At 45.9% G+C, this 22,605-nt stretch overlaps 1 protein-coding gene across 1 annotated transcript in view; it reads right to left on the reverse strand.

The window, feature by feature from the left end:
- The window catches only part of IFT172 (intraflagellar transport 172), a 1,142,656-nt gene that overhangs the window by 608,068 nt on the left and 511,983 nt on the right, over positions 1-22,605 (reverse strand). The window contains exon 29 of the mRNA XM_078650113.1: positions 9,824-9,940. Coding sequence (XP_078506239.1) covers positions 9,824-9,940 — 117 coding nt within the window. The remainder of the gene's footprint in view (positions 1-9,823; positions 9,941-22,605) is intronic.

Raw genomic sequence — 22,605 nt, forward strand, 5'->3', positions numbered from 1 at the left:
AAGATCCTCCTGAAGAGGCATCCTGACAGGAGGTTAGATGCTCATGCTCAATAGCACAGGATACCAGACTCTCCGTGCCCAATCCGGCACCGCAAGAATGACTTGGGGCCGGTTGGTCCTGATCTTCTTGGGAACTCTGAGCAGGAGTGGTATCAGTGGAAAGGCTACAGGAGGCCACAGCTTCACTAGAAACTAAAAGCCTCTATGAGTGAGAGCCACCTTGGAAATTCTAGCGACTAAAACTGTTGACACTACACACATATCTAACCAAGGATCTCCCCACACTTAAAAGAGACCTTGCACCACCACTGGATGGAGATGCCATTCGTGATCCGCTAGGCATCGATGGCTGAGCTCATCCACCCTGGTGTTTAGAGAGTCCGCCAGGTGATGGAACACCAGGTAAATGTCTTGACGTTCCAGCCAGGTCCAGAGAAGCAGGGCCTCTTGACAAAGGGTCAACAGCCAAACCCCACCCTGTTTGTTGCAGTACTGCATGCCAGTGATGTTGTCCATGAACATCCGCACCATCTTTCCCCTTATCGAAAGAAGAAAGGCTTTTAATGAAATCGTATCGCCTGAAGCTCCAGCAAGTTGATGTGAAGTCTGGATTCTGCTGGTGACCAGAGTCCTCTGACCCAATGCGGTTCGTTAGCCACCACTGCAGGTCTTTTGGAGTTCCCTCTGCGATCTGGACCATGTCGAAGAGAAACCCCTGAAGCTGTGCCCACTGGAACTCCAGGTCCCACTGCGGAGCTCACATATACCAATGGGCATGTGTCACTATCAGGATGCAGGACGCCTTGAAGCCCAACAACCTTGGTCAGTCTCACCGAAATCTAGGTTAGAGGGTGAAACACCAGTATCATAGGTCAGGTGGGACTTTGGCACATTGTTAGTGAACCCTGGCGAGTGCGGGATATCGGCCATAGTCTGGAAGAGGAAGAAGACTGCCTGGGGCGAGTTCTACTTCAATAGCTAATCGTCGTGGTTGGGGAAGATAAAACTCCTGACCTCCGTAGATGCACTGTGACCACCAAGATCACCTTGATGAACACCAGAGGGGCACTGGTAAGGCCAAAGAGGAGCACAGAATCCCGAAAGTGCTCTTGAGCATGAACCGCAGTTAACACTTGTGGGCATGCAGGTTGGGGATGCGGAAGTATGCGTCCTGCAAGTCTAACAGTACCATCCAGTGGTCAGAGTCAAGTGCAGAACCGACTTGAGCTAATATGAGCATTCTGAACTTCTCCTTTTTCAGAAAGAATTCAAAAAGGCTTTGGCATCGGTCTATGATAAGGCAAAGGTGTCCGTTCTTTCTGGGCACCAGAAAGAAGCAATAATAGCAATCAAGACCTACTTCTGATGCCGGCATCGTGTTGATGGCCCCCATTAGCCAAGAGAGCCAACACTTCTGGATGGAGCAAGGAGAGATGGTCCTCCGTCAGCTGTTCATAAGTGGGTGGCATAGGGGCAGGGGTGTCAGGATAGAGGATGGTGTAGCCCCTTTGGACTATCTGTAAAACTCATTTGGCAGATTTAATGGACTGCCAGTAGAGCAGATGAAGGAATATCCTGCCCCCCACTGGATGCCAATGATAGTATGAGGACAAATTAAAGGGGTTTGGAGGCTGCGGCTGCCAGGGAAGTGGTGGATTGGCCCAACCTCAGCCTAATAGCCCGACTTGGTCTGTTAGATCTGTGTCCTTGGCCACGAAAAGGCTGAAAGCCTTTTGGCCTTGGTGGCTGGGAAGGAATGAATGTGGTTGTAAGCCCTTTCTGTAGCCACAAAAGGGGAGGAAGGGGGACTTGGGTTGGCAAGGGTACATGGACTGGCCCTAGCTCTGTTATCCTTAAATCGCTCCAGTGCGGAGTCCTCCTCCTCACCAAAAAGGCGAGAGCCATCAAAGGACAGGTCCATGAGCGAGGCTTGGACATCCCCCATAAAGTCAGTAGTTCTCAGCCAGGCTTGGCGCCTAAATGCCCAGCAAGTCTGTCATAACCAATCCACACCTGATTCCTCAACTTTGTAGCATCTCTACAGTCAGCAATAGCTTGGGAGAATATGGCTCAGGCCTCTTCCAAGCCCATTGGCAGCACTTGCAAAACCGAATTCCAGACTGCATGGGTCTATTGGCCCAAGAGGCATGCGGTGTTCACCAACTGCAGTTCTAGGCTAGCAGAAGAGAACCTCCTCGTCACAAAAGTGTCCAGCCTCTTGGATTCACTATGCAATAAAATGGTAAGGAACATGCCAGGGTTGACTCTGGAAGTGGAGGCTTGGACCACCAAGCTCTCCGGGGTGGGGTGCTGGGTGAGGAAACTGGGGTCCCCAGGAGCAGGGCGATGGCGGTAGGCAATTGTCCTATGCACAGGAGCCCTTGTACAGGGCTTGGACCAGGCCCGAGAAGGACATCTGTAAGGGCTTCATTAAATGGGAGTCAGTGTTCGGCAGGGGTAAGTCCTGGCTGAAACACCTCCATCAAGACATTCTTCTTGACTGCCACTTAGGGTTGCGTAAGGTCCAAGACTTCTGCCACCCTCTGCACCACCACTACAAATGAGGCACCCTCCTTCGTAGCCACGGCAGGGGAAGAGACCAGGTCAGTGTCTGGTGAGGTGTGCACACCACTTGCATTTATCAGTTGCTTTCTGTGTCATTTAGAGGCTCCATATGAGTCATCCGACCCCTCTAATTAATCATCCTCTTCAGGCCTGTCAAACGAAAAAGACACTGACTCCAACTCTGAAGCCATGACCTTGGTCAGCCCTGAAGCCAGGGTCAGATGACGCCCAACCAGCTCCATGTTGGAGTTGGGTATAACAATGGGGATGGCATCCCAGTGCAGGGATCATCTGTACTGGAGCGGGCACCGAGAAATGTTGCAGTATCATAGGCAGCACTGTTCGGGATCCAGCATTGGATCCAAGGGGCTCGACTGGCACCGAGGGCGAACCTTTTTCTGTACTTTAGTGTCTATGCTTTAAAAATCACAATGTTGTTATATCCTTTTGGATTCTATGCTGGGGGAAAGTAGCAAAGAGATTTAATCTGGACAAACTTGATGCTTGAGATCATTTTTTTCTAATGTACAATGCTGTGCTTGTTTATAACATTCACAAAGGAGATCAGGATTGCTTTGAATTATAAACTGCAAACTGCTAGCCAACACGTTAAAAATCCTTGATGCAATACAGCTGGACAAGTGGGCCATAAACAACTGCTACTTGTTTATGGATTACGTATCCTGCTGAAGAGCATTTTGAATTTTTAAGTTAAATCTACTTATCCCTGATGAAGCGTCATGGTAAAGGTCTTTGTTGTGAACACATGTTGCATGCCAGTTTAGAGTTTATGAATTCTTCAATGCTCAATGAGTCACTGATTACGGCATTCTACTAAAGAACAAGTTACTTACCTTCGGTAACGCTTTTTCTGGTAGATACTATATCTGCCTGTGGATTCCTCACCTTGTGAATATCCCCTTGCGTCAGCAACATTCGGAAATTCTTTTTGTAGCTTCGCGCCGACGTGGACTCGGACGTCACAGAGGCACGGCATCGCTCGCGACTCCGCTGACGTCACCGACGCCTACAATAGGCCCACGCCGGCGTGATGACATCAGTTCCGCCCTTTTTTCCGTGCCTTCGAGGCACACGGACGGACCAATGACAGTAGACATATACACAGTATACGCAGTACCCATATCAAGGTAACACACACAGTGTGAAGCAAATGCAATAAAACATTTTACAACAAAATAAATATATAACAGAAACACTGGTATAGAAGAGTGGACAACGGGGAGGCGGGTGGGTCCGTGAGGAATCCACCGGCAGATATAGTATCTACCAGAAAAAGCGTTACCGAAGGTAAGTAACTTGTTCTTCTGATAGATACATCTGCCGTGTGGATTCCTCACCTTGTGAATAGAGTCCCACAGCAATCCCCACTGGAGGAGGGTGTCCACTCCGCTATACCAGGAAATCTTGGAGGACAGAACGCGCGAAATGACCGTCCCTCCTCACCTCGGTATCCAAGCAGTAATGCTTCGCAAAAGTGTGGAGGGAGGCCCAAGTCGCGGCTCTGCAAATGTCCTCAACAGGTACACCTCTAGACAAAGCAGAAGTTGCAGACTTTGCCCTAGTTGAATGTGCTCTAATACCCTCAGGAGGGTCCTTACCCGCCAGAGAGTAGCAAATCTTGATGCACAAGATTATCCATCTGGAAAGTGTGCGCTTGTGCACCGCTCTGCCCTTCTTGCAGCCAGCAAAACCCACGAAGAGCTGATCGTCAATACGATAGTCTTTAGTCCTATCAAGATAGAAACTAACAGCTCTCTTTGGGTCCAAGCGATGAAGCCTCTCCTCCTCCTTGGAAGGGTGTGGGGGAGGATAGAAGGTAGGAAGGGTAATGGACTGTCCTAGATGGAAGGGAGTTACCACCTTAGGCAGAAAAGCAGCCCTGGTCCTGAGAACCATTCTTTCAGCATGAATGGACAAGAATGGGGGCTTGGAACTAAGAGCTTGAAGCTCACTCACCCTCCTTGCCAAGGTGATTTCAACCAAGAAGACCGTTTTAAAAGAAAGAAGCCTCAAGGGACACTTGTGCAAGGGTTCGAAGGGAGAACCCATCAAATAGGTCAACACAAGATTCAAATCCCAATGAGGAACAATAAAAGGAGTAGGAGGGAACTTATTTGTGAGGCCCTTCAAGAATCTTAAAACCACAGGAGATTTGAAAAGAGAAGGCTGATCAGGCAAACAGAGAAATGCCGACAGCGCTGAAAGATAGCCCTTCACTGTAGCAACGGCAAGACCCTGTTGCGCCAGAGAAAGGGCAAACTGGAGAACATCAGACAAATGGGCTCTCAAAGGGTCTATAGATTTCTCCCCACACCAAGTGACAAATTTTAACCACCTATAAGAATAGATGGACTTAGTGGAGTCACGCCTGGCTGACAAGATGACATCCACCACGTCAGGCGGGAGAGAAAAAGAACTCAGGTTGCCCCGTTCAATCTCCAGGCATGAAGGTGTAAGGTCTGGAGGTGGGGGTGTAGAACCTGCCCCTCCATCTGAGAGAGGAGGTCTGCCCTGTGAGGGAGACGGAGCGGCGGATGAGAGGAGAGGTGGAGAAGGTCTGAGTACCACACCCTTCTTGGCCAATCCGGGGCGATCAATATAACTTGGGCCCGGTCTTGGCGAATTTTCCTCAGAACCCGAGGAATCAAAGGTATGGGAGGAAACGCGTTAAGGAGTTGTGAGTTCCAACTCAACTGAAACGCGTCCCCCAAGGCTCCTTGCCTCGGATACTGGAGACTGCAGAATGACAGTCAGTGAGCATTCTCGCGAGTGGCGAACAGGTCCACCCGAGGAGTCCCCCACATCAGAAAGATGTCGTGAACCACCTCCGGATGGAGCCTCCACTCGTGGTCGGCAGAGAACTGCCGACTGAGACTGTCCGCTCGCACGTTTAGAACTCCGGCCAGATGATTTGCCATCAGACAAATCTGGTGGTCCTGAACCCAGGACCAGAGACGCAGAGCCTCTTTGCAGAGACACTGCGACCCCACTCCTCCCTGCTTGTTGACATACCACATCGCGGTCGTGTTGTCCGTCAGGACTTGAATCGACCGACCGCGAAGGGAAGGGAGGAAGGCCTTGAGCGCCAGACGTATTGCCCGTAATTCCAGAAGGTTGATGTGAAGCAACCTTTCCTTTGGAGACCAAAGACCCTTGACCTCCAGGTCCCCAAGATGAGCACCCCACCCTAGAGTGGATGCATCCGTTATTACCGTGGCCACCGATGGAGGAAGTTGAAAAGGCTTTCCTTGCGACAGATTGCCTTCCACGCTCCACCAAGACAGATCCGCTGCAGTTTCTCTGGAGATCCTCACTGACTCCCTGAGATCTCCGTTGTGCTGATACCACTGCCTGCGGAGGCACCACTGGAGTGCCCTCATGTGCCAGCGTGCATGGTTGACCAATAGAATGCAAGAAGCCATCAGACCGAGCAGGCGAAGAACCTTCAGGACTGGAACAACCGCTCCATTGTAGAACAAAGGAATCATCTCCTGTATGTCGTGAATCCTTTGAGGAGGAGGGAATGCACGACATACAGTTGTGTCCAGTACAGCACCTATGAACAGGTTGCGCTGGGAGGGCACCAGGTGAGATTTGGGTACATTTATCGAAAAACCCAACCTGTGTAACAACTGAGTTGTCTCTTGCAGATGATGGAGCACCTTCTCCGGCGACTCCGCTTTGATCAACCAGTCGTCCAGATACGGGAACACATGTATCCCCGACCTCCTGAGATGTGCTGCCACCACCGCCATCACCTTGGTGAAGACTCGAGGCGCAGTAGTAAGACCAAACGGAAGGACCGCAAACTGGTAGTGTTGCGACCCAACCGTAAAACAGAGATACTTTCTGTGCGACTTCAAGATGGGAATATGAAAATACGCATCTTGCAAGTCGATCGACACCATCCAATCTTCTTCCAGCAGCGCTTGAAGAACCTGTGCAAGAGTGAGCATCTTGAACTTTTCTTGTTTCAGGTAAAGGTTCAAGATCCTGAGATCCAGAATTGGCCGAAGCCTGCCATCTTTTTTGGGGATCAGGAAGTACCAGGAGTAGCAACCCTGACCTCTCTCCTGCTCCGGAACCACCTCTATCGTACCTTTTCGAAACAAAGCCAGGACTTCTTCTTGCAGGAGAAGAAGGTGGTCCGCTGAACAATAACCTTGGCAAGGAGGGTAATTGGGAGGGAATTCCTGGAAAGGAAGCGCCTACCCATTCTCCACAAGATTGAGAACCCAAAGATCCGATGTAATCAATTCCCAATCTTGTAGAAAATGGGTAAGCCGACCCCCCACTGGGCCCACATGATCCAGAATGGTGGATCTAGGGCTGCTTTGCTGCTGTGGCTGGGGGCTGGGATGGAGAAGAGGAGGAAGAGGAGGAAACATTACGGCCCCGAGCTCGGGCCCTTTGTTTGCCTCTATAAGCTCTGTATAAAGTGTTCTGCTGCTGCTGTGGCTGCTGTTGGGTCGATTTATAGTTTCGAAAAGAAGATCTGCCAAATCCTCTTGAGCGTCTTGCAAAAGTGCCCCTGGTCTGAAGACCCAACGACTTTGCTGTTGCTCTGCTATCCTTAAAGCGTTCCAATGCAGTGTCTGCCTTCCTCCCAGACAATCCAGACCCATCAAAAGGAAGATCCATCAGTGCAGCTTGGACATCAGTGGAAAACTCACTAGATTTAAGCCATGCGGCTCTCCTTGTCGCAACAGAAGAACCCATGATCCTTGCCACAGAATCAGTCGTGTCCAATCCACTTTGGATAACCTGTCTTGCTGCAGCTTGAGTATCAGAAATAACTTCCTGAAAGTCTTTCCTATCCTCTTCAGGTATCTTGGGTACCAATTGTTTCACAGTGTCCATAAGAGCATGGATATAACGTCCCATTAGGCAGGTTGCATTTGTGGATTTTAAAGCCATACTGGCAGAGGAAAAGACCTTCTTAGCAGCCTGATCCTGCTTTCTAGACTCCTTTTCCGCTGGAACCTGCGGAAACGCACCTGTAGATCTCTTGGAACAGGCAGCCTGCACCACCAAACTCTCCGGCAGAGGATGAGATGTTAAAAATTCCGGGTCCTCAGGAGCTGCTCTATATCTCCTAGCCACAGCTCTAGATACAGCAGGAGCTGATACAGGATTTTTCCAAATTTCTAAAATTGGTTCCTTTAAGGCATCATTAAAAGGTAGTAAAGGTTCAGTCACTGAAGAAGGAGAGTGAATGACCTCTGTGAGCAGATTAGATTTAAACTCTGCAGATGGTAGAGAAATGTTCAATAAATTTGCAGCTTTCTTTATCACCACATGATAAGGTGTCACATCTTTTGAGGGTTCATTAGAAACCGAAACAAGGTCCCATTCAGGTGACAGTTCAAGGCCACTAGCTACAGATAGGTCCTCAAAAGGGTCCTCAGAATCATGAAGCTCGCCTTCCTCTAGATTTTCCTCTCTATATCTCTCCTCATCCATCAATCTTTGGGCTTCACGCCTAGATCTTATCTTGACATTCGAAGCCGTCGGATCCGCAATCGACTCCGACGGAGCCGGCGTCGAACTCGACGTCGGACGAGGAAGAGATTCACGACGTCGCTCAGGGTTCGGCATCATAGCTGATGGAACTGGAGTCGAAGGAATCGGAGTCATCGATCTCGGCGTCGATGGCTTTGGTGTCGAAGGCCTCGCCGGAGTCGGATAATGCCAATGCGGCGCCGGGGCCGGCATAAAAGGCATAAAGGGCGCAGGTGCATAGAAATGAGGAACACCCAAACCATAAGCCATAGGACCCATAGGACCAGCAGGAGCCCCAGAGGGATACATAGCCCTTGAATAAATTCCGAACATCGCATTCAGGAAATGCGAAGGGTCCTGACCTAGAGCCGGGAAGGCTGGGTATGAACCCCCAGGTTGCTCTTGAGGGCGTGGAGTCGAAACGACGTCGGCCTCTTCTTCAGGTTGGTGTACCGGAGTCGTACTACCTTCGGGCATCCGAGCTCCACCCTCACCAACCTCCTCCTCCTCACCTTCATCCTTCCGACCTGAAGGATGGGATGGGTCCGGAGATGGAACACACTTCTGCTTCGGTGAACTCGGTGAGTTCGCATGCGATGCTTCAACCTCGACATCGTGATCCTCCGAAGCCGACGAAACTACCTTCTCAATCAGTTTCACTTGTGACTTCGGCTTGGAACCCGACTCCTTCCTCGATCGATGTCGGGATTCATGGGTTCTCTTTTTATGCTTCTTTCTAGAAGACCTCGAAGCATGGGCTGAGGACGAATCCGATCGCGACCTCGATCGAGATCTCGACTTCGAACGACGAGTTCGCGATCTTGTTTTTTTCTTTTCTTTTCCTCCTTTAAACTTAGCAACTAGAAGTTTTGCTTCTCTCTCCCGGAGGGCCTTTGGTGTCATCTTCTTGCAGGATTGGCAGTCCTTGACGTCGTGGTCGGAGCTCAAACACCACAAACAGCATTCATGCGGATCTGTAATGGACATTATTCTGTTACATTCTCCGCAAGCTTTAAATCCAGTCTTCTTCGAAGTCATGATGAAAACGAGAAGACAAAGATACTAGAAATTTAGATGGTAACAAAGTTACAGTAAAGGCTACAGACGATCCCAGAAAACCGTTAGCGTCGACGACGCGGAAAAAAGGGAACTGATGTCATCACGCCGGCGTGGGCCTAGCGGAGTCGCGAGCGATGCCATGCCTCTGTGACGTCCGAGTCCACGTCGGCGCGAAGCTACAAAAAGAATTTCCGAATGTTGCTGACGCAAGGGGATATTCACAAGGTGAGGAATCCACACGGCAGATGTATCTATCAGAAACATTGAACATCTACATAAGCCACCATTTAATAGCACAGGAACATGTACAGAATGGAGATATACCCTGGATTCGGTAAACGGTTCCCAAACACTCACATTTTGTTACTATACAGTGAAAGGGGGGTATCCTAAAACGCTTCCACCTCTGTACACACACCAAGATCATTGTGCAGAGAGGACCTGCTCTTGCTCCAGGTGGATCTGCATCTGCCAATAACTTGATAAAAATACTGATAAATGTGGTCAATCAATGACTAAAACCCTCATCCTAGATGCCAGTGTTTGCATGTCCTGGGGCAGGTTCAACACCTTCTGTGGTACAATCCACTTCCTCTGAGGCTTGCACAACATCTTCTTCGGTCATTCTCTTACTGTGAGAACCTACAGCATCTTCTGACTGAGTCGTGACACTTACTCTGTATGCTTCTTCCCACATGTCTGTTACTCTGTACATGTTCACTGTTGCTCTCCAGTCCTTGGCTTCGATGTAGTGGTATTCTGCTTCTCTGTATCGGCCTTCAGCCTCCAGCTCCTGGGAGACAGACAAAAAACTGTATGAGAAAGTGCACCATAACTTGCAGCGAGAACACAAAGGTCCAGAGATCTAAAAGGCAGATTGCTAGATCAGAAAACCAACTACAGGGGGAGACACTGCTAAGGGTTCCAGACTTAACCTAACAAAAGATTTCCAGGGTTCGGTCAGTTTAAAGTCTCAGCAAACAGTGGATAAACAATGAGACGTACAGTGCTGCTCTTAAATCACAATCGCCTCCGGCGCATGTTAATGACGGTTGGCTGAACATGAGGTCCATAGTCAGGATAACAGAACGCAAAGAGTAGTTTGACTGAATGAGGTTAGGGAGCATCAAAAGCTGCAATGCTTTATTTATTTGCGGAGTTATTTAGGTTTTTTGGTGCGTTAGTGGTTATGACAGAAAGTTAAACAAACCTGGATGGAAAGGCTGTTGTTTGTGTTACTTACAACTAAGTACTGCTGTATAATAGGGATAAAGAAAAGTTAATTTTGAAAAGCTGTTGCTGTTCTTCAATAAGGATATCCTTGCCAGCTTAATGGCTTCATGTGCTTTGAACAACAGTGAAGATGTACGAATGGAACCAAGAATGATTTAAAAAAAGCTTTTGCATCTTTAGCTTTAAAAATGTGGAAGTTTTCCATCTAAAAGTAAAATGCTACTTACCCTGTAAGCATGTGTTCATGGCATGGAATGCTGTAAATTCACATGTCTTGCATTCTCCTGCCATCCAGTGTTATTCTCGGACGTGTGCAGCTTCCTTTTCTTCGAAGAAGTCTTCAAGTCACAGGGTCTAGAAACTCCACCTATTGGTGGTTATGAGCATGGGCATCGGCTCAAATGTAAGACTGTATTTCCCACATGGAGGGTGAGGATGGAAATAGAAGGTAGAGATATAAAATAAGATGACCATATGAAGTAAGAAGGAAAGGTATCTGCGACAACCAGAGGCTTCTGAGAAGGAGGAGGGGTGCATGTGAATCTACAGCACTGCATGTAAAGGAACTGATGCATACTGGGTAAGTAACATTTTCCATTTGTGACATGTGTAGCTGTAGATACACATGATGTGCATAGACTGTAAAGCAGTCATCGTTCAAGTGGTGGCTAGCCAGAGGAAGTTGCAGAAGACTGAAAAAGTGTACGAAGGATAGCCTGTCCCACATTAGTTTGCTGGCAAGCCAAGATATCCACATAGTAATTCTTGGTGAAAGTGTGTGTGGAGTAGACCAGGTAGCTGCTTTGCAGATGTCAGCTAATGGAATGTTACCCATGAAGGCCATCAAGGCCCCCTTTTTGTGGATATGGGGTCTGGGAGGAATAGGAAAACATATTTTACCTTTAGCTTAACAGGTCTGGATACATTTGACTATGCAACGTGCTATTAGTGCCTTATAGAGAGCTTGGACTGTGTGTGGTTTGGCAAATGAGATAACAAGTTGCTGTGCGTTACCGAACAGTTTTGTTCAGTGAATGTGATACAGTGACATCCATGCACACCTCCTTTCTTACAACCCCAATAAAGATACCAACAAGGTCTGTCCGGGACAAATCCAAACCATCCAAAGTAATCCTTACAGAGAACCTAGCCACAATCCTAGAGGGATTAAAAATGCCAATCTCAAGAATATCAACGCCAATCATTCTGTCACAGTCCACTCCAATACTCACCTGAAATGCATGCTTATTAATTGCAAATCCGCTATTAGTCATGCATCTGATATTTATGACCTAACCAGCACACACGAGCTCGACCTCGTTGTCCTTACAGAAACTTGGTTAAATGACTCATCCTATCCTATTCTAGACCTACTAGTCCCCCAAAGTTACATCATCATTAGATTGGACAGAACTTACAGAGCTGGTGAGGGAGTAGCCTGCATTTACCGTATACCCTCGTTGTGACTCAGGCAGTTACTGATGTTCTTCCTGCCGGAGAATAGGTTTGCATCAATATCGTCATCAATGATAGATTAATCTACTAACTTCACTTGATCTACCACCCTCCTGGAGACAACCTAGCTTTCATCGAACAGGTCAAGGGAGTAATCTCAACCAATGCTGATCAGCAAGCTACCCAGATCTTCCCTGGAGACTTCAAACTTCACTGGAATGACCTGAATGACCAGGTAGTTGACACCTTTAAGGCATTTTTATCAGACCTCGAACTGACACAAATTTGGACAGCCCTACTCACAATAAAGAAGAGACCTTAGACTTATTCATTGAAAGATGGGAAACACCACACTGGAGTCTATTTTGACTTGCAATTGGACAGACCACTACAGTACCACCTTCCACATCAATGCAGGTGTGATCCCCAAAAAAACTCAACTAAAGAAACCAAACCATTGGAAAAGAAACTTGTAGAGTGTAAACCGTAATAACTTATATGCTCTCTGTAACAATTCCATGACTCCCCAGGTGGACATGGTGGAAGTGCACAACCTTACAGAGCACTACAATATCTCCATTTTGAACATCCTCAACACAATCGCTCACCTTCAACTGAAAAAAGTATCCACCAAAGTTTCTAAACCTTGGTTCAACAAAAACCTGAATACTGGAATACGCAATTTGAGACTAGCAGAAATAGCCTGGATATCCTCACCATCCACTAAGCACCTGAAAGGTTTAAGATCAGTGGGGAACACTTACAACAAAAGAATTGAAAGTTCAAAAGCTAACTTCTTTAGAACACAACTGGACGAAGTTAGAAATCGACCCAATAAACATTTTGAAATTGTCAAGCAATAATCCAACAACCAACTCAACCCTCCTGGTATTGGGTCCAATGAGTTTTCAAATTGCAAAGACTTTGCCTCCTTCTTCTTTGAAAAAACTGAAATTATTGAAAAGGAGTTGCAGACAACAAGAGAGCTGCTGCTTGCTACATTACTCACCATTCCTCATTCTTCACAGTCTACCAATACTGTGGGTCACCCCGGGCATTCCCTCCAAAAACAATGCCTCCTGGCACACTTTCACTCCCCTCAAGGAAAGCGCCATTCACGACTTGCTTACAGCGCTGAAACCATCCAATCACTTAATCGACCCTTTACCTCCGAATATCTTTAAGGAGATCACATCATCTATCCTCCCTTTATGGACGCAGATTGTAAATGCCTCACTCCTTGAAGGTACTATCCATGACTGCCTAAAGGTAGGGCAGTTAACCCCCATCCTAAAAAAAACAACAGCAGATTGCTCAGACCTAAACAATTTCCGCCCAATCTCCAACATTCCCACTCTGGCGAAGCTTTTTGAGAAATGTGACCAGATCCAACTGGGCAACCACATAGATATTTACCAACTCCTTGATCAATACCAGTTTGGTTTTCTCTAAGGTCACAGCACAGAAACAGCACTCACACACATAGTGGATGACGTATTATCAATGTTGGATTAGAACGAAGCGTGTCTTCTTATCCTCCTTGATTTATCGTCTGCGTTCTATACTGTGAAACACGACAATCTACTAAACCTACTTGAAAGAAGGATAGGGTTACCAGGGACTGTCCTTCAATGGTTTACTTCATTCCTCCATAACAGAACCCAAAGAGTCAAGGTCAAACTACCTCTATCCAAGCCCTCTGTGGTAACACTGGGGGTCCCACAGGGATCTGCCCTCTCTCCCATTCTCTTCAGCTTATTCATGGAACCTTTAGCAGAATCTTTGTCATCCTCGAACATTCATTATCACATGTACGCAGATGACACACAATTGTACTTGAAAATTTCCTCCCCAGATGATTTCAAGACCATCAAAGCCAATCTACAAAATACTCAGAATTGCCTTGGTCTCAACCAACTCAAACTTAATGCCATCAAAACTGAATCCCTCCTCATTACTCCACTAATCACGATCTCAAGATCGACATTTGGATAAAGCATGAAACTGTCCTCAATCACACTCCTCACCGTATAGATTCTGTAAGATCTCTGGGAATTATACTAGACAAACAGCTGCATATGCAGAACCACATCAGTAACGCCACCAAAGGAACAAACTACCAGATGAGCATCCTAAGGAAATTAAAACCCTTCCTCCCCCAGGGCGACCTTTTATCTGCGGTCCAAGCCCAAGTCAATCCCAGGCTCGGTTACGGAAGTGCTACACTCAGTCGTCTGCCCAGATACGGCCAGACTCGTCACCGGAACAAAAAAGAACAAACACCCCAGATCTTAAATCCCTAAACTGGCCCCCTTATGAGGCACAAATTCAACAAAAATCGCATACATGACTCATAAAGCCTTACATTTCAATACTCCCAGGTGGTTGGCACAAAAGCTAGACTTATCTGGCAGTTGTAGATCATCACAAAGTACCACCTCCCTGCTGCTGAAACCACAGATTTTCCACACAAAGAAAACAAGCAACATAACCTTTTCGGGTATCGCAGCGAAAATTTAGAATTCTTTGCCGAAGGAAATCAGTCTGATTCCATCTACCACCTCCTTCAAAATAGAAGTGAAAAACATTTCCGATGAACAAATGGTTGGCCTATAATCAAAATCATACCCTGTATCGATTGTTCTCACCTTGTATATTCTCATTTGTTGATCATGTCTACTATCCTACTGATGTCCTTGGGAGTTTCTGTCCCTCAATTTGTTATTCTTCTATGATTGTATTTATATTGCATGTGCATTTACTACTGTTTCTTTACTTGTTTCTCACTGCTCCCCCCTGTAAAGCGCTCTTATACCCTCACGGGACATGTTTGCACTATATAAAACTTTATAAATAAATGAGGGCTGTTTTAACATCTAGAGTGTGAATAGCCCTCTCTGCCACGGACTATTGATGAGGGAAGAACGCTGGGAGTTCAAGAGTATGATTGAGGTGGGAAGAAGAGACCACCTTGGTGAGCAATTTGGGATTTCTTCTAAGGACTAGTCTATAGGGGTGAATTGGAAAGAAGAGATCTTCCAGTGTAAGAGCTTTAAGCTTACTCACACTTCTAAGGGAGGTGATAGCCATTAGGAAAGCTACCTTCCAGGACAAGAATTGTAGAGGGCATGAATGGAGTAGTTCACAATGAGGGCCCCTAAGTCTGGTGAGGACTATGTTGAGATTCCATGAGGGGGCTTTAGGAACCCTGGGTGGAATGACACTTGCGTCTTTCTAGAAACTCTTTAATGACCAGAAGCCTGAACAGTGATTTGTGTTCCCTCTTCTGAATTTAGGCAGCAACTGCAGACAAATGAAGTGTAATGGAGGGCTAAGCGAGGTCTGACTTTTGCAAGTGAAGCGGGAAACGGACAATGTCTTGGACGGCTGCCTAGAGAGGTTGATGTGCCTGGGAATACAGTAGTGCACACATCTTTTCCATTTGGTTGAATAACAGGCTCTCATCGAAGACTTGCCAGCACCCTTTACGATGGTTATACACTCTGGAGTCAGGTTGAGGTAGCCACATTTTAAGACCTCAGGAGCCAGGTTGCAAGATTTTGCTGCTTGGAGTTCAGGTGCCTCAGCATGCTGTGGCTCTGCATGGGAAAGTTGGGCCTGCTAGGCAGCTTTTCGTGAGTCACTAGGGAGAGGCTGAGGAGGGTGGTGACAGACAGAAACATCTCATACGACCGCAATATTAACCGTATTATTAGTAACTTTAGAATGGACGCAAGTGGCTGGCAATTTCTCCCCCTGACAATTCTTGGGCGGGCAGCCATGTTTAAAATGATCTCCTTACCGAGATTTCTGTGCGCCTTCCAAAATGAATATTTCCCGCTGCAGCCCAAGACTTTTCAAGGAATTCATGCGGATCGGAGGTCATATCTGTGGCTAGTTAAGCACCCCAGGATTGCGCTGGCGACCCTACAGAGGCACCAGTACGATGGGGGGATTTCGCTACCGGACGTGGAGGCCTATTACTGGGCGGAACACCTGGCTCCCATCAATGAATGGGTGCATGCACCAGCCACACACCCCACCTATGCATTAGAAAAGCACACAATGGGCACGCACAATTGCTTGTACTATATATATGAGGGGAAGGAACGAGCCAGACTGTTACCGGTCACTAGACTTACAGTGGGAGCATGGCAGAGGGCCTCGAAAGCTACGGGTTGGACACATAAACCCTCGAGACAGACCCCACTATGGGACTGCGCATGGCTGACAGAACTTCGTAAACTAAGGGGCTTCCGGGGTTGGGATGACGTAGGAATTTCATCACTAGGGGATGTAGCCAAGAGCGGGACCTTGAAGTCGTTCCAGACATTACAGGCAGAATTTTGGCTACACCGCTCGCAGTTTTTCAAATATATACAACTTGGACATACTTGGCGGGCGGAATTGACATTGCAGGAGGCGCTCCCTGAATATGCCCCTCTGGAGGGCCGCCTACTGCAGGAAAAGATCACTGAAAAGGCTGTATCCCTGACATATAAATCAATCATGAATAATAAACCGGACAGGCTGCAGGGCCTGCGGGCCATATGGGAGAAAGAAATAGGAGAGATGGATGATGTAGACTGGGGGGGGTTTGATGTACCCTAGGGAGGTAGCGGTTAAGTCGCGACTCCGCCTGATACAATTTAAGATCCTGCACAGGGTATACTTTGACAGAGTACTGCTTTTTAAGGTGGGGAGAGTGTCTGACCCTAGTTGTCTGCGATGTGGAGCTGCAATTGGAGATTTCTTACACATAGTGTGGTCATTTTCACATATACAAACTTATTGGGGAGAGGTCATCACTGAATTGGGCAAGGTGCTAGAGATGGATATCCCACTAGACCCTAAACTTATCCTCCTAGGGATGTCAAAGGATGTGGATCTGGCCCGCCCACAGCTGATCTTTTTAGCCCTAGCGTTGGTGGTAGCTAAAAGGGACATAGCCAGGAAATGGGGAGCGCCGGATTTACCTCTGTTAGGGGAGTGGAAGAGGGCAATGGATTTGTACATGGCGGCTGAAAGGGTCACGTATGGGGCGAGAGGATGTCCGAAGAAATTCCGTAAAGTATGGGGTAAATAGAGACACTACTATGGTCTGGATGGAGGACTATGAGACAGGCCGTCGATATGTAATTGGGATACCCACTCGAGGAAGAGCCGTCCGAGCTCAAGAGACTGTATATTGCGAGAGTGAGAATCGAATAGTAATACAAATGTATTTGTCTGTTATAGAGTGGAACCTGAATTGTGTCAGAATATGTGGGGGGAGGTGTGGGGAGAGGCGGGAGGCAGTTTGCTTGACAGTGACATGCTTGTTCTGTACATGTTTTCTCATGCTGAAAATAATAAAAATGTTTAAAAAATAAAAATAAAGATATGATGAGATGGTTGTGTCAATTTGTAGGCAAATGCATTTGTGATGATATATGTGTCATCATGCAAGCAAGCGCATGCCTCACCACACATGCATGTGTCTACGAAATGACGCGCGGTGCAGTTTTTAAAAATTACTGATCCAAAATGGATAGGTCGATAAAAAAAAAAATACATGTCACTACTGTGAAAGCACTTTTTTGTAAGATAGATGGGGCCTCCAAACAAAAGAAAATACATGAGTAATAAACTAAAAGGATTGTAGGGCTGAGGTGGTATAGAGGAGAGGGTAGGGGAGAGAGGAGGTGGTAGGGAAGCAACAGGGAGTGGCCGGGCTGAGGAGGGAAAAGCTGCACAAGTGGAGAGAGACACATGGGGCAAGGAGAAGCACACAAGGGAGAGAGCAACAGAGAGCATTGGGGAGTTTGGCAGTCAAGCCATCAGATAAGAAGCAAGCAAATGAGAGTGACAAAGTCACCCAATGGTAAGCAATGGGCAAGCTCTACACCCACTTTAAGGTTGTGGTAAGTCCAAGAAACAAAATTAATCAGTAGTGAAAAAGGACACTTGTAACACTTTTAACCATTGGTTGTAGGAAAAGTGATTAGAAAACCCTCAAAGAAATCAATGTAATTTGGGAGTACGGTATATATGTTTCATCCGCCCCACATTGACATCATGGCAGTTATCATTGGGTGTTCCAATTTGTGATGGTTGCCGGCCTCAGCCAGAGGCACCTCTGGTCTCAAAGTGCAGTGTCAGAGATAGAGGATTTGTTCCCACAAAATGGTGTGAAAAACAAACTTTATGAAAAAAGGAAAAAATATTTAAAAGTGAGGAAAAACACCCAAACAATTTTAATGGGGGTGAGCTCCCACTGGTTTAAAATATATTCATACAAAGGAGATCAAGTTACTGGATCTGATGGTATTATTAAAGAATTGTCGACATGTTTCAGCTCCTTAGGCCCTAGGGGTCTGTGAAGCTTTCGTCAGGACTAACATACGTGTACTGATACTCACACAATTTGTGCAGTATTCTTCAATTGATCATTCTTTGCCAATCGTTGATGCTGGGATCAGCGCTCGTTATTTTTCTGAAAAAGAGTGATGTGTAGACATACAACAAATCGCAATAGTCAATCTATACAGTTTGTTTGAGTTGCAGCAAGTAGCGTTGTTAGAACTTCAGATTAAGTGGGAAAAATAAATGAGGGAGAATGAGTATTTGTCATCTTCTAATAGTAAACCTTTTTATTACTATTTCTTTTCTTTTGTGTGCATTCTGCAGGATTAAAAACTATGAAATGGCGACTTCTATGATATTGGCAGTTATTACACAACGTGCATAGGTGGCAGAGCTCATTGTGTCTTATTATGTCAAAATCTCGTTATTATATCAAGGATGTCGGGGTAATGGGAAACCTCGTTACTCATCGCTATGTGATTGTGGTAGGACGATGTGTGGTTCCAGTACCACTAGCGTTTGTTTATTGATGCATGGGTTAACTAGTACATGATAGTATGCAAAAAGCGGGCACAGGACAATAGAGTATAACAGGGCAAGGCATAATACTCGTTTTGTATCAAATGAAAGTTTAGTCGAGAGAAAATGCACCCCTACATCAAGGATGACTACTCAGCTCCAGACCCGGGCTCAGATAACGAGTCAACAGGGAGAAACTCTTCCAATAACTCTACCATAAGCTCTGAAGACTATACCCCTAAAAGAGGTCGTAATAACTACAGACACCAACGCCCTAGAAGGGGGAACAGATGGCAACGACCATACTATCCTGGTTATAATATACCATACTACCAACCGTTTGTTCCACAATATGGAGGCTGGATGGACCCGTTCAATCAAGGGATGCAACAGATGCCCCAAATGGCAGACCACCAAATGGTTGGACAACAAAACCCAGGCCAACAGGAACAGGTTTTTTTATCCAGATGCCGAAACCAACCCCGAGGAAAAAGAAAGTCTCTGACCTGGCAAGACCAACAGAGGAACGTGCAGACCCGGAGCATGGCAGCAGCACAACCCTCAACCAGCAAGACCAATCACTGATTGTCAATCTTTCAGACACTGAATTAACGGAAGACTAAATCAGAGTCCTGAACAAGGGTTTGGGTTATGTCCCGACCCCCCAAATGGATACTTTTAAACTCAAATGTGAACTGGCTGAATTCTGCAGAGTTTTGAGACTAAAAGCATATTTCTCGAACAGTACTTCCCAAAGACAGGAAGGTGACACCAACCTACGGAACAAATCTTCTTTCAACCCCCCACCTTTCAGTGTCCCCCCTGAACTACAAACTTTTGAACAGGCCCTTTTAAAAGGGGTGGACAATATGAAGCCAAGAAAACCCTTTCAAAACCTTACCAAAAAGGAACGTTTGGCAATAGAAGCCCTGAAAACAAATGAAGCAATAGTGATAAAACCAGCCGATAAGGGGGGAGGCACGGTAATTCTAAGCAAGTCAGGCTATAACGAACAATGCCTCGCCCTCCTGTCAGACACAAGATTCTACAGAAGGATTATTGTGGACCCTACAGTGAGACTTCAAAATACCATATCAATGATGGTGTATGAAGCTGAGACAAAAATGTGGATATCAAAAAAAGAAGCTGAATTCTTAGTTGTCAGTGAACCAAAAATATCCTACTTCTATTCGCTTCCAAAAACCCACAAAAATAGGTCCCCACCCCCAGGACGACCGATAGTCTCGGGAATAGGGTCTGTATTAGAACCCTTATCAAAATTTGCTGATGAATTCCTCAAACCACTGGTGCAGAAAACACCAACGTACTTAAAGGATACTCGAGACCTGCTGATACAAATCTCAGACAAACATTTTGATCCAAAAACAATGCTTTTGGTGGGCCTTGATGTGGAATCACTTTTCACCAGTTTACCTCAAGATGAAACGATACAGATGCTTGAAGATGTTCTTTACATGGAAGACTGGCAATATAACACACCTAGGCACTTTGTCCTTGAGTGCTGCAAACTGGCCTTAAAAGAATTTTTTTTGCCTATGAAGACAAGCTGTACTTACAAACCCATGGTACCTCCATGGGGAGTGCCTTCGCTCCTTCGGTGGCAGGTCTCTATGTGAGTCAGTTCGAGAACCAATTCGTACTCCACGAATCGAACCCTTTCTCCTCCAGTATCTTATACTGGAAGAGATATATTGATGACATCCTGCTAATTTGGAGCATAGAACAAGACCTTGAACAATTTACAGCCTGGCTAAATGAGTTAGATCCCTGGCTTAAGTTCACTCACACTTCCAACAACAGCAAACTTGATTTCTTGGACCTCACAATTTTTACAGATAACAACATTTTACAAACTAAGACTTACACTAAACCTACAGCTAAGAACAGCTTATTATCATACAAAAGTTACCACCCGAAGCCACTTAGGGACAATCTCCCCTATAGTCAATTTTTACGGCTTAAGAGGAATTGCACCAGAAATGAAGACTATAAAATCCAAGCATAAGAACTCAGTGCCAAACTAAAGGACAGAGATTACAGCGAACAAACTATCAGAAGGTGCAAAAAAAGAGCCAGTAACCAACCCAGAGATTGTCTATTGCAAATTCACCAAAAGGAACCAACCCAAGATTTAACCACTTGTGTCACTACCTTTAACCCATCCTCCTATGATGTAAAAAAAATGGTTAAAAGGAATTGGCACATCCTAAACACTGGCAGATTTGATTGGCCAAAACCCAGATTTGCCAATCGAAGAACTAAGAACTTAAAAGATGTCTTGGTACATACACGGCCAGCAAAAAAACCAATGCTATCCATAACGAGAGATGCTAGGATGACACCCCTAATGGGACATTATCCCTGCGGCACATGTGTATCGTGCAAAACAACCACAGCCTCAAAAACATTGCAACTATCAGAAACATTGGTCTGGACACAGAGGCAACATACTAACTGCAATTCCTCCCACGTTATTTACATGGTTAGCTGTCCTTGTAACAAAAAATACATAGGAATGACCTGTCGAAAAGTAAAAACTAGGATTGGGGAACATAGAAGCAACATTAGACTAAAGAAGAACACCACCAAACTATCCTCTCATTTCATAGAACAGAACCACTCCTGTGATGATCTACAATGGACAGTAATTGAAATGCTTACAGACAAGTCACATAACCCAGAAAAAATTCTATACGAAAAGGAACAAAGATGGGTGAACCGACTTGTCACTTATGAACATGGTCTGAATGATTCCGTCCCATGGCACCAGTTTGCTAAAAGATGAATTTCTAGTGTTTCAAATTACCATTTTGCAAGTTAAGCATAACTCCACCGACAAGCATTTCCTAATGTCACCTGATCCAATACTTGGTAATAATTCCTCTCGTCTACACATTTGAATTCTACTATTTGGAATTTTACTTTCTGATTAACGAACTCCTTACAAATAAAAGCAATCTTAAACACTTGCAATGACATTTCTATCTAACTATGGTTCCCTTTAAAAACTGGACCGAAAAACCCGGCAGGCCCCTTTAAAAACGTAGCTTCCGACACTCCTTCGATATCCGGGGGCAGAGTCAGCACCAGTCCGAGGAGAAGACTCCACGCGGGTAATGGAGTCTTTCGCAGTGAGACCGAGAATTTTCTGGTAAGATACGATAGCCGACAGCCTAACGATTTGGCTCCCTTCCCCTCTCACCTCTGCGCTATAAGTAGCAGAATCCCCGTTGAAGAAACGCGCTCTCCTAATACAGGTAGGACAGTTTCTTTCTTTTCCCTAATTTTGAAAAACAGAGATTTAACATAGGACTGCATGCTTAACACAGCCCGCTATTTGAATAAATTCCACAGGTCATTTGATACAAAACGAGTATTATGCCTTGCCCTGTTATACTCTATTGTCCTGTGCCCGCTTTTTGCATACTATCATGTACTAGTTAACCCATGCATCAATAAACAAACGCTAGTGGTACTGGAACCACACATCGTCCTACCACAATCACATAGCGATGAGTAACGAGGTTTCCCATTACCCCGACATCCTTGATATAATAACGAGATTTTGACATAATAAGACACAATGAGCTCTGCCACCTATGCACGTTGTGTAATAACTGCCAATATCATAGAAGTCGCAATTTCATAGTTTTTAATCCAGCAGAATGCACACAAAAGAAAAGAAATAGTAATAAAAAGGTTTACTATTAGAAGATGACAAATACTCATTCTCCCTCATTTATTTTTCCCACTTAATCTGAAGTTCTAACAACGCTACTTGCTGCAACTCAAACAAACTGTATAGATTGACTATTGCGATTTGTTGTATGTCTACACATCACTCTTTTTCAGAAAAATAACGAGCGCTGATCCCAGCATCAACGA

Source organism: Lissotriton helveticus, chromosome 6, assembly GCF_964261635.1.
Source record: "Lissotriton helveticus chromosome 6, aLisHel1.1, whole genome shotgun sequence".
Taxonomy (NCBI): Eukaryota; Metazoa; Chordata; class Amphibia; order Caudata; family Salamandridae; genus Lissotriton; species Lissotriton helveticus.